The sequence below is a fragment of the Mastigoproctus giganteus genome, chromosome 1, assembly GCF_048544385.1.
Source record: "Mastigoproctus giganteus isolate SK-2022 chromosome 1, ASM4854438v1, whole genome shotgun sequence".
Classification (NCBI taxonomy): Eukaryota; Metazoa; Arthropoda; class Arachnida; order Uropygi; family Thelyphonidae; genus Mastigoproctus; species Mastigoproctus giganteus.
The window spans coordinates 189,742,615-189,758,540 of NC_143575.1; the positions used below are offsets into that span (position 1 = coordinate 189,742,615).

Consider the following 15,926-nt stretch of genomic DNA (forward strand, 5'->3'; position numbering starts at 1 on the left):
AAGATAAGAAATCAAATGTAGAACAGAGTTTAGAGAAAACTGTGGCCAAAATTACCTCAGACTTGGAGTGCAAGTGTATGATATGCAAAAAAAAAAAAAAAAAAAAAACCAGCAAAACAGAGGCAAACTTGAATAATGTTGAGGAGGTTGATATGGTTAATTTTCTCAGATTATATGGTGAAAAAAATGCTAATGCTGCAGCCCCAAAAATTAACAGCAACCAAGGAAACAGCAGCTGTTTTTGAAAATTTAAAAGCTGCAATGTGCATTTTTGCTGAGGAGAAGACAAGCAATAAATATCATAAGCAAAGTCCTCTAGAGGTCAATTTGAATATGTCACAAACTGTCTTCCTGATTTCAAAATTAAGTGAATACTTTAAAAACTGCAGAACAGATGTTAAATTTATACGCCTTGTATAACATTACATAAGCTTGGCAATTAAATTGGACATGAATCTTAATTTGAGAAAACAAGAATTTGCTGCTGAAAAAGAATATTTGTTAATGATCACCAAGATGAAGTTGGAACGAGAGAGATGGAAAATCCCCTGACTTAGTGATGTAAAGGGTTTGTAAATTTAGTGTACCAGTGTGTACCTATGAACCTTACAATAAAGATCACATTTATTTTAGGATACACCTTTTCAATGTTTTTTGCTAGCACAATCCAGTGTAGGCTTTCTCTTTTTCTCTCTGGCTGAAGCCTATTGCTAAAAATTTAGCTAGCTAAAGCCAATATTTCCTACTTTAATCAGTGTTTGAAATAGGGCCTCTGACTGCTAATGGAAAATTCTAAATCCAGTTAGAAAACTCAGTAGGGTGACACAACTCACTCCAGACACTAGTAATGGTTAAGGAATGTTTAATAAAACATTCATTACATAATTTACACTAATGGGGGGCTTCACAATATCAATTTCAATGAAGTATTATTTCTATATATGCTAATCATACTAAAATTATTCAAGCAATTATTCATAGTAAATCAAAGCTACTATTCATCACCAACAAAATTTCTATTCATTTATGGTCTAGGGACCACCCTTACATCACCATAAAGTACCTTTCTTCTTAGAGGTCAGACTCACCATTTTTAATTACTATTTTGTACAAAGTCAAGAGTTTTTAGGAACACTGATTGCCTCTTAAGGGGTTCTTTTTATCAAATTATTATTATTCCTCAGGACAATAGTTTAGAGGAACGGCCTTCAGAAAAATTTCTACTTACAATTCCCTTCTTTGTTTGCCAGGATGGACCAGTCTGCTAAGCGTGGTATTTCTTCCATTTCGAATCTTCTTGAGCCTTTTATGCTTTTCCCTTTCTTATCTGCGGACCTCCAACCCTTTCTCTTATTTCTGAAGCTTCCAAAATGTTCCTCATAACTTTATGAAAACCTTCTTTTGGACCTGACCTTCACCCACATTTTGAAAGTTGATCCTGTCTTTCCCTTCTAATTTAACTTCAACCCATGCTGCTAGTTAAGACCATGGCTCTAAAATTCTCCGCAGCTGCTCCTACACTTCTCCATATCATATTCGACTTCCACAACCCCCTAAAAACACCACTCCAAATTCACTTAAAACTGCGTGCTTTTACTGCCTCTAAGTCCCTTATATCTCGAAAATGTTCTTCCATTTCGCCCCCCCCCCCCCTTTTTCTTGTTTAATCCGATCCTTGACCATCTAAAACCCTTCCTGTTTGTTTCGCCGTATAATTCCTGGCTTGGCCATTTCCAGGAAAACAGTCTTTTTGAGGAAACGATCCTTGACCTTTTGCACACCTTCTTAAAACATTTATCGCCTGTTTCTATTTTATTCTAATAAATAATTGCTAAATTTAGATAACCTATTTTTTTTTGGTATAATATCCCAGAATTTTATTATCAGCACAATTTTATTTTTTTTCCCTCATTATTGGTAAGCCAAGGCTTACACCAGTCATTGAAAGATAGATTTGAGTTGATCATAAAGCATAATGACTAATTTCATTACGGATTTAGAAATTCTGCATACATATGGTAATCAGAAGAAGTTTTTCGAAGAAGTTATTCTCACAATTCATGTGCTCAAACAAACAATTTGATGGTGTCACTAACAAATCCTTTGGTTGTACTGAGAATACCTGTAATGGTGCCAGTATCACTAGCCTGTGCTGAAGGGAGATTTTTCAAAGATGAAGTTAATCAAAACCTAATTCTGTTCACGATTACACAAGATTGGTTAGATGTGTTGTCAACCTTATTAATTCAACATGACATCACAAAGGATTTAGACCTGGTTGATATGTCTCAAAGATTTCAAGCTATAAGGATCAAAATTTAATGTTTTCGAGCCTTAACAGCTGCAAATCAGAAAACTTATCATAATAAGTATGTAATAATTATTATTATTATTATTTATTATTATTATTACTAGCCATATAGTGCAAGGAAGCCTGAGGCTTATGCTGCACCAGCTAAAAAAAAAATTCCAAGTTAACAGAGATTAGGGACCTGCGTAGTGAAGTGATTGAGGTGTTTAAGGCTTTGAATGGATTGAGCAGGCTCAATGCTGATGGGATTCTTCCTCTTGCTCACACACAGGAGGGGGGGGGGGAGGCACAAATTAGCATTTGCCACTAATGCTAATTTTATGCTGGAGTGTTCTTTCTGATATGTCTAGATTCTTCAACTGTCTGAAGAATGTAGACATACATGGAAGAACACTCTGGTATATCTAGACGTATACGGAATTTAACAGATTCCACCAAATTACCGAATTTGTCACATTTAGTAGCACTTTAATCAGACGAAGAATTGCAATTTGAAATAGTCACTTTATACAAAAAAAATTTCATCAACATTACTCAGTGCTTTATCTGATAATACTATGTTTCTTATTGTTACTCAAATTTGCCATTACATATCTGGCACTTTTTTTTTTAATAACATAAGCTTGGCAGCAACAGTTGGTACCCTTCACTGCCAAAAGACAATCTGGCAGGTGAAGAAATACAAAATACAAAAGGTCTTTGTTCACTGCTGCAACCTGTCCACTGGCAGCATAGCAAACAATACAGGGCCGGTCCCCTACGCCCAAGAGTGTCAGTTGCAGGTTAATACAAAATAATGAAATGCAGCAGTTTAAAATAACATATTATTAAACACATTCTCCACATTTCAAGTGTCCAAACCATTTAATCCCTCATCACGGGTGCCAGCAGAATATTTTGAAAAGTGGTGAAAAAAAAAAAAAAAACTATAGTAGAATGTTGATTATCCAAAACCCCCTCCAAAATTACAGTATCTACTATTAGTGCACTGGTTGTTATGCTGAAATATTACTCCTGTCGCTTGATGCATTCGTTTCCGATTATTTATTTGAAGATATATGCAGTATGGCATAGAAATAGTCTTAATTTGTCATTATAGTTGTTAAAAATGAAATGTTGGCTTTAACTACTGTGTTGACCAAGAATAGTATCCCATGACCTTGTTGCATCATTGCCTGTTGTGAGTGTGGGAGTATGATGGGGATGGTTACCTTTCAATCAGTCTGCTGCGAGTCACTGCGGGGTAAGATTATTTGAGGCATTCTATTTCTAATCACTCAATGTTCGAGTTTTTGTTTGTGGCTATTTCAAAGTGAAATACTGTGTCATTTTGCTTTTTAATTTTAATACTGCTGCCCCTTTGTGTTAATAATGGCATCTACAGGCAGAAGAAGCTGCAATGTGTTGTCAATAGAAGACAAGATAACAATTATTAATACACTGAAAAAGGGTGAAACCGGTGTATCTCTTGCTAAGGTTTTTAACACTGGTAAAGCAATATATCTGACAAAGAGCAGAAAAAAATGAAATTTTGAAGTTTACTTCAAAATCAGACAATGAACATCACTCTGAAAAAAGAAATTTATGGTTTCTACAAAAGAGAAGTCAAGGCAAACCAATTTCTGGACCTCTGTTATACAAATAAACATTACAATTAAATCAAAATTTTAAAAGCCCATCTGAATTTAAAGCCCGTACAGGATGGTCGAAAAATTTCAAATCCCGCCATGGTATAAGGGAGCTTGAAATTCAAGGAGAAGCTTTATCAGGTGATGTCCTGGAAGCAGAAGCTTTTCAAGAGTCTTTTCTGAAAATGGTGGAGGAAAATGGTTTTCCAAGAATGACGCTTACAATGCAGATGAAACTGTTCTTAATTGGAAGTCACTCCCTAGTAAATCACTTGCATCACAACACGAAATGACTGTTCTCCATTTCAAAGTTAACAAATAGCGTGTTACAGTTATGGCGTGTGCAAACGCAAGTGGGCAGCATGTTTTACCATTGTTGGTGATTGGGAAATCCAAGATGCTTTAAAGGTGTAAAGTGCCTACCAGTATGATATAAAGGACAGAAAATTGCTTGGATGAATTCCAACATTTTTTTGGATTGGTTTCCCGAAGATTTTATTCCAAGTGTGAAGAGGCATTGAGAAAATGAAGGTAAAGCTGATAAAGTTTTGTTTATTAACAATAATGCATCATCCCACTCTCCTCTTGAAAAAATGAATTCAACTGACAAGAACTTCATTGTTAGGATTTTACCACCAAATGTTACAGCCCTGCTGCAGCTAATGGATCAAGGTGTTATAGAAAAACTAAAAAAGATGTACAAAAATAAGTCTTGCTTTGCTTACTACTACCAGAGGGAGATGAAGAGCGTGGTTGAGTTTTCAAAGAAGCTCAACATTAAGGATTGTTGCTACATGTTAGCAGATGCCTGGAACATGTTGTCGGAGAGAAATCTGAAAAAGGCATGGCATAAACTTTGCGGTGCTGTCAAAGAGACTGTCACACATATGCAAGATCTGAATGAAGATGTAGGTGAGATTCTAACTTTATTTCAAGGGATTCCCGGGTTTTCCGAGTGTGAGCAAGATGATGCAGAGGCATGGTTAAAAAAACAATGCTGATGATCCTGTTATCTATATTTTAACCGAAGAAATAGTTTCATTAGTCCAAGATGAAGAATGTGCTGGCTTTAACCAAGGTGAATCTGATGATGAAAAAGAAGAGGGAGTGAGGCCGCTCACACAGAGGCCTTCACTGGCTATAAACTGCAATGGCATGGGGTGAGCAACTGTCTGAATGCAGTTCTATGGAGATATTGCTATTAAAGAGGATGAGAGACCTTTCCATGAAAAAAAGACAATCTTGCATGGTTCAAATAAAAATTCAAGATTACATATTTTAAAAAATAAACCTTCCCAAGATTCACTATACTCTTATTTTTGTGCAATTACTTGTGTTTGTTTATTTCTGTTTATGTAAAAAAAAAATGTGATTTATATTTGAAACCATGTAAAACAATTAGGTAAGTTCGAAATAAATGTAATATATAATATACAGTGTTTCTTCAAAACATTTTGGTTATTATTTACAAACCATTTCCTAAATCAATTATTTTTTATAATACTTCACATTTTAAAATACAGTAGCAATAACCGTGTGTACAATAATTTAACTGTAGGCCTAATTACACTTTGTTTCATACAAACTGGGCATTCTCATATATGTTTGATTATCCGAACCAACCCTGGTCCAAATTAGTTTGGATAATCGACGTTCTACTGTATTACATTAAGATCACCCAGTAAGTTATCACGTATACTCGTGTATTGTGTCTGTAAATTGCATATGTTCTCTAGATGATTTGCCTGCTTTGCTGGATGAAAAAACCTTGCTATCTATGCCTGAGACTGACTAACTCAGGGAGTGAAAAAAAGCCCATAAAAGTTCTTCATGTCAATGACGGGATTCGAACCGGGGCCTTTTCCACTCGGTGTGGGAGGACAGTGACGATACCACTATGCTACATGCGCAGACCGAAGGTGGTGCATGTAGGAATAAATGGTTTGTTCAAAAAATTTTCAAATACGTGCAATATGTTAATTAAGTCAAGTTTGACTGATTTACATGTACAGGCAAGCCAATGTTTCATGATCGGTGGGAAGAAGTACTGCGCAGACTGTGAGTACATTTGGGCAGATGGAAAAAGAAAAGGTCACAAAATTTTGTTATCGGCAATGAAGATTTTATGAATGCAACTACATCAAACTATATTCACAGAGAAGCCGAGAACATTGCAAATTTTATTTAAAGATAATGATGAAAATTAATGGGGTCTAATTCTGTTTTGCAAGAGTTATTTTAATTTTGTTCTTGTTTTAACAAATTATTTGAATTAATATTTTAGTTTTTTTTTTTGTAGAATTTTCATTGTTTGAATGTTTCAATAAATTAATGAGAATATTAAAAATTGTTTATTACTTCAACATCCAAAGGTGGTGCATTTGTACCATGCTGCCGGCGCCCATGTAGTAGTAGTAGTGGTGGTGTGAAGCAAGAAAGCAAGTGTTTGAGCTTATGCAGCATCAGCCAAAAAAAAAAACACACAATTCCCTCCAAATGCCTGTCCAGTTCCTCCTTAAATTTATTCAATCTATCAACTTCCACAATGACAGATGGAAGTTTGTTCCAGCAATTAACCACCTGCTGGCTAAAGGCAAATTTCCGCACATCTATTATACATCTGTCTTTTCTTAATTTGAATTTATGCCCCCTTAGGTTCGTAATCTGAACAAGTGGAAGGATCCCATCAGAATTAGGCGTGCTCAACCCATTCAAGGCTTTATACACCTCAATCAGATTACCGTGCAGATGCCTAGTCTCCAGCCACTGCAATTTGCAGAACTTAAGCCTCTCTTGGTAAGAGGATCCCTTCGTTCCCCCTCACCAATCTTGTTGCCCTTCTCTGTACACGCTCAAGCAAATCAACACCCTTCCTAAAATGAGGCCTCCAGACCTGTAGGCAGTACTTAAGGCATGGCCTCACCATTGCCTTATACAGAGGTACAATCACCTCCTTTTCTCTGCTGGCAAAATTCCTATATATCATTGACAAAACCCCATGACCTGCCCTGGCAGCCTGTCTACATTGCTCAGAAAACTTCATATCTGACTGCACAATTACTCCCAGGTCTTTTTTCATTTTCTACCACCTTAAGTGTAGTACCACACAGTTGGTACATTTCTCTCGGGTTACTTCTACCCATATGCAGTACTTTGCATTTGTCAAGGTTAAACTTCAGTTGCCACGTCTTAGCCCATCTGCCCAAATTATCTAGATCCTGTTGCAGTAGCACACTGCCATTACTGTCATTAACAACCATGCCAACCTAAGGCATGGTTGTTAATGACATTACTTAAGGATGTGTTGCTAAAACATCATTGTTGTTGAGAAAGGAGGCGCAAGCCCCCGAAAGCTTCAGTCAATGTTTTATTGCTTTTAATTTTATTGTATTTTAAATATTTCATTTATATTTTATGGTATATTTTAAAATTTTTATCATACATTTTATTTTGCAAATCAGTTTTTTGCATATATTATTTTACAGTGCAGTATCGTTTGGTACATTTTATAGTTTTCAGTATTAAACCACTACAGTTAAATGGTTGGTGTATTTGTTTTAAATTCTGGATAACCATGCCAACCTTTGTATCATCTGCAAACTTCGACACTAAGCCTGATATACCTTCATCAATATCATTTTTAAATATACAAAACAACAGTGGACCCAACACCGAACCCTGTGGACTCCACTAATAATATTAGTCCACGAAGAGCAGCACCCATTGATTACCACCCTCTGTCTTCTCCCACTTAACCATCCTTTTATCCATTGCAGCAACTTACCCTTAATACCATTCTGCTCCAATTTGTACAATAGTCTTCCATGCACAACAGTATCAAAAGCTTTCCTGAAATCCAAATATATGATATCAAAATTATTCTTTGCATCCAGTTCCTTTGTAACCACATCATAATAACCAATCAAATTTGTCAGACAAAACTTACCCTTAACAAACCCATGCCGTGTCTGAATTATTGCTGCAGTCTTGTCTAGATGATCCTGCAGTGCATCTTTAACCAGTGACTCCATTATTTTACCCGGAACAGAAGTTAAACTAACTGGTCTGTAATTACTCGTGTCATCCTTCGATCCTTCTTTGTGAATTGGGGATACATTTGCACATCTCCGATCCGTGGGAACCTCCCCTGAGTTCACGGATGCTCTCATAATTATGGCTAAGAGTTTGCTTAGTTGCTTTGCCGCTTCCTTTAATATAACTGGATAGATCCCATCCACCCCAAGTGCTTTTCTTATGTTTAACTTCAACAATTTCTCCTCCACTTTGCTCTCAGTAATTACAAAATCATTAAGTACCCTGCTGCAATTTGATAACCTTTTGCCATTTTCAAAACTTAATAATTCCTCATGTGTGAATGTAGATGCAAAATACTCATTCAGTTTGATTACTATCTGAACAGGATCATCAACAGTACCATCGATGTCAAGTGGACCAATCAGATTAATCCCCTTCCTTTTAGAGTTTATATAAGTAAAGAAATCCTTGCTGTTTTTCTTAGCAAGGATGCTACTAAAAGGTATGAAATTTTAGTAGCATCAATGATTAATTCCTTGAATTTAGAATTTACTGTTGGTAACACCCTCAGTTGATCCCACTGTGCAGAATTTAAAAACTGTCTGAGACCACTTTCCCTTTCCCAACCATTATCCTCTTTTATTATGCAACCCGACAGCATTTAATTTTGTTAAATCTCAATTCGCCTCTTTCAGTTCAAAAAATATGTAACTCTAAATATCAAACTATTTCCACAAATCTCTTTCCTGTGACTGGCTAAATGAAAAGCATACAAACGTGACTGAGCAAAATTAACTTTCACAAACCTAATGACGAATATTTATGATTCATCACAACTTTATATTAATTACTACTGAGATGTTTGAAGGAAAAAACTTTCAACATCAATGCAATGTTATTTTTTATGCGAAATTTTGCGTTTCTAACAAAACGCAACCTTATCCACCAAAATATCGCTTATTGCTTAAAATGAATAAATTTTGAAATGCAATACGTATCATAAAATTGGAGGCGTACAATATTAATTAAACATACCTCTTCTACTACTGCTGGCTGTTGTTCTTCCATATCATAAATGACGGTACGTTTAATTTACTTATAATGGGTGTCCAAATATTTTTACCTTTGCTACTTTACTACTATAATTTGTTATACGTTCGTTCTCTATGTTACAATTTACGATTTATGGATCCTGAAAATGCTAAATAAAATTTTTCTTTCATTCGGTTTTTAGTTACACGTAATTATAAGTTTAAAAAACGAATAACACCACTACCTCCATGACAGTTCCCAATAGCTAAGGCGCCCCACCTGTTGTCAGTTTTGGGTAAAAAGATTCCACAACACCTTGCGATTTTTTTTTTTTGCTGGAATGTAACGTGTATTAAGATTTTAGTAAACTATTACTCTACGTATCATCGTCGAATAATATTACCACTATGAATTCAGGAGAGTGAATATGCATAGTCTGATATGCTTTAATCGTATGTAATGCACAACTTATTGGTTATAATGTAATCAGCTGCCCGAATGAAAATTGCAACATGTATGCACTTCGCCTGTGTGAGTCAAACTCGAAAATTGTACATGCCAGAATATTGCACCTGTAAGGACGTTATTCCTTTAACTATATTGTGGAAGTGTAAATGAGAATGCAATCCAGTGAAATTTACATCAATTCACGGTTTATTCGAAATTTGTGAGTATGGATTAAGCTTCCTTTCATTGCTAAATTATCATTTTATTATGCGTTTGTTGACTGTTTTGATGTCATTAAAATGTTGTAGGTCTGTACTTGTTTATTTAATTTGTGGAATGGTTTTTGTATAAACGTTATTCAAGTTTCAAGTGTATATTGCGAATTGTAACTATATAGCAAGTGACGAAATTATTCACGAACGTACCCCACACTCTGAACTATGCCCAAGCCACCCCACCCCCCCTGCTGTGGGACTAGGTAGTATAGTAGTTACGGCACTATATGCAGATTATGAAGGAGAAAAAAAGAAAACGAACGATTATATTAGGGGTTCTTCACAAATTACGTAATTAAACTTTTTATAACTTGTGGATTTCTTTTCACAATGGCTTTGACCCCATTGTAATTAATAAAATACAGTAGGTCTCACCGTTTGCAGGATGAAAGTCAAATTGCAAATGAAACGGCGTGGGTCATGAGGGGAATGGTTTCTCTGCTCATAAATTATTTCTGTATAAAATATACTTCAGTGGTGTTAATGCAGATTGACTAGTCGTCAGTGAAAACACCGGTAGTAAGATTTCAGTCAGTAGTGAAACTTAATCAAGAAAGAGGAGAATGATGATATCCAGCTTGGGACCCTGGCACACCCAAAGTCCCGAGCTGGATATCATCATTCTTCTCTTTCTTGGTGATTCCCTTCTACTTCTGACTCTTGTTCTCTCCCTCCCTCTCTCTCTCTCAGGGCAATTCAGATTTTTTTTTTTTTTTTTTTTTTCGGCTGATGCAGCATAAGCCTCAGGCTTCCTTGCAACCATATGGCTAATAATAGTAAATGTGGCAGTGTGAAAGACACCATGTTTCAAATTTGACAAGTGACACAAGAATTTAATTAACGAAATTATTCCTCATGTAAGGTTTTCACAAATCATATCAATGTATTTTTGAGCCAAAGGTATAAAAAAAAATAAATATGAATTAAGTGAATTTCCATTAATTTTTCTAACATTCTAGCAGTATACATTTCAAAATTGAAAGTTTAACTTGGTGGCAGTATCAAGTTTGTTGACAGGCTCAGCAGGAAAATATTTAATCCTGTGACTTGAATTAAATATTTTCCTAAATATAAATCTAAAAATAAAGATTTTAATCTTAATTGCAAATAAATAGTTGTTACTTTTTGTACCTTCTTAATAATATCTTCAGTCTTGTGTTTTTTTTTTTAATCTGCTTATATTGTTCACTTTGTATAAGCTAAGGGGGTCTTTGAGGCTACATGATATTGTTTATGTTACTTAGTTAATGCTGACCAAGTACAGCTCATTGTGTACTGAAACACTGATTTCATCACAATGGCATATATTTTCCTATATAATAGTAAATCGGCTAACCTGACTGTGTTTGCATTATCGGGGGGAGATATTAGTATTAGGTGGCAAATGATGCACGAAAGTAAGCTTATAAAGCATCAGCCAAAAAAAACGCTTACCCACATAACCTGTCTATCCCCTCCAATAGTTTGTCTAGTTCTTCCTAGGTGGTTCCATGGCAAGTGGCCTAATTTTGAAGATGGTCCCTGCTCGACTATTTTCAATTTTGTTGAAACTTGGTGTAGATGTCCGAATCAGAATTAAACAGGTTTCCAAAGAAGCTGTGCAAAAATTCAGTTCAAAATATAGTATGCTTGAGGCACCAGCACCTTTTTTGTGGAGGTCACTTGTGTTAGGCGAAACAAATCACAAAAAATTCTTAAAGTTTTAAGTGTTACTGTTGCATAACATTGAGAGTTAGTGCTCTTAAACTTGGTATAGACTAGTTAACTATATAAACTATATATAAACTAGTTAACTTTTGGCAGAGAATGCAAAACTTTTGGTGTCCAAGCTCAAAAACCCTCACATTTTTTACAATGCGGTCTAAAACTGGCACCAAAAATTTGTCGCGAAAAATTTAAGCAAGGCTTTTGAAAGTCATAACTTTGAAATAAAAACCTTTGGGCATTCCATTTAACCTCTGCATGAATTCAGCCTAACTAAATATCAGCTCTTATAATTATTTGCTGGCTGACATATTTTCCTTCAAAGATAGACTCAAAATTTGACCTATTTTTAGGGGCAAATATCTTAATGTGGGACACTTTCAGTTCTCTCATTTTGCCACCTTTGGAAAGAGCAAGTTTTAAGCAACAAGAATCATGGTTTTTCAGTTTTGTCTTACTACTTAAGACCTAAAAAAATGGCCTTAAGCATTTTATATTTTCCACATAATATTTGCTTACTTATTTGATAGTGAAGTTTCACATCTCAATAAGGACAGAACTATTGCATTTACAAGAGTGAAATTTTCTGCAATTACTCTGCCCTTTGATTTAAGGAGAAAGGATATATTGCCAATACACAAAAATATCTGTATTTTTTACAATGTGGGTGTAAATGGCAAGAAAAGAAATTGCATAGATTTCTTTAGTGCAAGTTCCCAATCCTGAAAAGTGGTCTTTATTCAGGATTCCAAGTATAAGGATGATGTTCTATTGGTTTCTGAACTTGAAAGAGGTTATAACTGCAACAAAATTTATTTAAAATATAATACAATTTGAAATAAGCAAGTGAGTGTGAAGATATTGAATCACTACTTCGTAATGGACTGGAATTTTTCATTGATGGTTGATGTTGCTACTTTAGGCCAACTATATTGTCATCCCATTGTTGTTTTGGGAACTGGTAGATTGGCAATAATTTGTTGTTCAGGAATCCAGCACATCTTGTCTAGCAGGCCAGTGAAATGAGCGAGCTGCTCCATGAGGATGCATAAAATTTATTAATACATCATGTTCTTCAAATGAAATTTCACAAATATTTCCAATCCACCAATTATTGTCATAAATACAGGCAATTGTATTAGCCAGGTTGTAAATTAACAATTGACACATATTGAATATTAGTTTCACTAGTCTGATCTATGAGCTACAAATGATGGTGTGTCATTTGATACTCTGCAAACACAAATCTGTCTTGTATTACTAGGAATGAAGTGATAATTTTCTCTTGTTCCAGCATTAGTATGACTGTCTACAAATCTTTTTTCTTGAAATGGCCTTACTTGCTCATTTCCTCTTTAGAAACAAAACAGAATTTTATTCCAGTTACATGCTTGTCACAAAATTCAAACATGTTTCTTGGTGTCAGGATTTGGTTTTCAGTTGGGCGTTGGAGACTTGCACGTGCTGCCAATCGTTTTATTGTTCTACCAATTCCATGACATGGTGACTTGCCATGACTAGTGCCAAAGAAATTCCATTCAGCACTGATATCAAAATCCTTCTGATGATGACACAAGTTAATAAAATTCTTTAACCATCACTGAAGTAGTAAATGTGAAACATGAAACTTCAAATATTCAATTAAGTTGGTTAGAAAAACATGCACTAGAGGTTCTGCATTAGAAGTTCGACAGTAATGTGTTTACATTTGTTAAAATGGTTGGAAGAATGGTCCATTACAACTGTTAGCTGGCCAGGAAACAGCCCGGACCTGAATCCTATAGAGAACTGTTGGCATCGTGTGGAAACTGCAGTTACCAGAAAGAAACCAAAGACCCTTTGTGAACTTCAGTGAGCCATAATTCGTGTTTGGAACCATGAACTATCAGTTGATTATCTTCAGAAATTGATCTTGTCAATGCCTTGATGGAGTGCTGTTGTCATCAGGGCCAGAGGCGGTTCAACTAAATACAGGTAGCCCTCGATTTATGTTGGGGTTAGGTTCCTGGGGGAAGTGCCGCAAATGGAACCCTTTATATAATGGAGTCAATCGGAAATCAAAGGTTAGGTTCTGGGCACCAAAATTTTACTTACCACTTTGCATTGATTGTTTTATTTTATTAGCATTCTTCATTTTGTAGTAGTTGTTGTTATTTGGTTTTTAGGAGCATTAGCAACTAAGGCCATATTGCTCCGGGGATATGCGGTGGCCATTTCCTGACCTTTCCACATCTGTATTTGGTGGGCACGGGCTTGAACCCCAGTCTAATCAAGAAGCGTGTGCTACGCACTGCTGTTCCTCCCAACCTGGCTACGAAGGCGTCTGTAGTAGTAGTAATAGTCGATGGAGGCATATTCATAGCCCTACACACATTAGGGCGGCTTTCACCAGATTCCATCCTCCGAATATTGCACTAGGATTCAATGAACTACTTTTACCAGACGCGGCATCTCTTTATTCTATTAAATTAAAAACTTTATAACACGATGGCAAAAACTGTACACGACTATTACTATTATTATTTAATTTATTAATAGCACAATTATAATGTAATAATATTTTCTCCATTAAATTTTTTTTTTTTTTTTTTTTGCTAGCACCTTAGGGGCCAGAATTTGCTGGTCTCCAGTTTATTAGAGATGGGATTTTAAACTGCTTGTACCCAGATTTGGGCTTCCTGGGTACTGGAACTGCTGGCATCCATTGCTATTACACTTCCTGCAGTGGATGCTTTGTGGTATTCACCACCGTACGTGATTATAGGAGACTGCTGCACCCATAAGACTTGAGCTTATTCCTGTGGGTGCTTGAAATATTACATTTAGTTTAGTACATGTATAGTTGGGCCTGCCTCCTCATGGCATGGACGGGTACTGGAAAGCAGCCTTCCTGGTAGCAAAGCAGTCAGAAACACCTAAACAACACACACACACACACACTACGCAAACATAACACTACACTCATTTCTGGCCATTGTATAGAGTCTTGTATATCATCACAGAGAACCATGGCGGAGATAAACTAACATTTAGGGGTCGCCTTGCATGAGACACACAACACATGTCCACAATAGCACAATTATAAAAAAATGTTAGTGTAATAAATTTCCAACACATGTAAATAGCGTAAACAACCAACTGAATACTTCACTGCATTGACTTTTACCACTTGCATCCGAGTAGCTACTTTGAGGGCAGGAATCTTTCTTGTCTCTCTGATACGGATGCACTAAATGCTGATTGGCTCAGATTGTCCTAAATCACATGAACAGTGCATGATACATAGCACAGTATGATGCCGATAAATTTTGTCTGACAATTTTAAACTTTCAATTTATAAAGAAATTGCAAAAAAAAAAAAAAATGCAAAAATAAATAAATAAAAATGCTGTTGTGGTCAGTGATCGGTGCTATTGAGAATCAGCACATATCGGACCAGCGCAAAACGAGGGCTACCTGTATTAGTTTGCCCCTGGTGAACTTTTCATTTTGTTTTCCATTTAAAATGATAAACTGAAGCAAATTGAGGGCTTCTGATAAAATTTCAGCCATAATTGTCGTGTTTACCAAAACTGTATAAAGGTTGCAAATGCTCATTTTGGAATATTTTGAGAGCACCTGTTAAATATTACGTAGCTTTTCCTTAACTATTAATAAATATCTTTTGTTTATATTTCTATTTGTGATGCTAGTCATTAATGTCACGTACCATTGCGAAAAAGGGTTAGAAATGTGAAATTCCTAGATGATTCACTTTCTTTGAATACCAGTGTATATCTTCTACTTTTGACACAGAAAAGCAGGGTACTGTTTATGCTACTCATAACAGTACTTTGCATTTGTCAGTGTTAAATTTAAACTGCCATTTCTTAACTCATCTGCCTTAAATTTTTTTTTTTTAGATGTTGTAGTTTACTTTGAATACTGTCATTAACCACCCTGCTAACCTTTATATCATCTGCAAACTTAGACAATATCCCTGATATAACTTCATCAATATCATTAATAATTACAGAAAACAACAATGGGGCCTGAACTGAACCATTGGAGACTCAACTAATAACATTAATCTATGAAGAGCAATGCCCATTAATAAGCACTCTGTCTTCAACCATCCCTTTATCCAAAGCAGTAACTTGCCCTTAATAACACACTGCTTCAATTTGTACAGCAGTCTTTTATGTTCATCAGGATTAAAACATTTCCTGAAATTCAAGTGTATAACCCCAGGGCCTCACATCTGGTGAGTATGGGCTTGGCACACCCAGGGTCCTGAGCTGGATACCATTCTTCTCTTTCTTGGTGATTCCCTTCTACTTTTGACTCTCTCTCTCTCAGGGTAACTCGGGATTTTTAAATTTTTTTTTTTATTTTGGCTGGTGCAGCATAAGCCTCAGGCTTCCTTGCACTCTATAGATAATAATAATAATATCAGAATTATTTTTTGCATCGAGTTCCTTTGTTACTGCATGATAGTATCTAATCAGTTGGTCA

General features: G+C 35.7%; 2 protein-coding genes across 2 annotated transcripts in view; one reads left to right on the forward strand and one right to left on the reverse strand.

Moving 5' to 3' along the window:
* The window catches only part of Dlc90F (dynein light chain 90F), a 54,047-nt gene extending 44,772 nt beyond the window's left edge, over positions 1-9,275 (reverse strand). Inside the window, exon 1 of the mRNA XM_090375288.1 lies at positions 9,010-9,275. Coding sequence (XP_090231414.1) covers positions 9,010-9,042 — 33 coding nt within the window. The 5' untranslated portion in view covers positions 9,043-9,275. The remainder of the gene's footprint in view (positions 1-9,009) is intronic.
* A 101-nt stretch (positions 9,276-9,376) lies between these two features.
* Positions 9,377-15,926, forward strand: part of LOC150091387 (protein DOP1A) — a 519,845-nt gene continuing 513,295 nt past the window's right edge. Inside the window, exon 1 of the mRNA XM_090390176.1 lies at positions 9,377-9,673. The gene's annotated coding sequence lies outside the window, so the exon portion shown is untranslated. The remainder of the gene's footprint in view (positions 9,674-15,926) is intronic.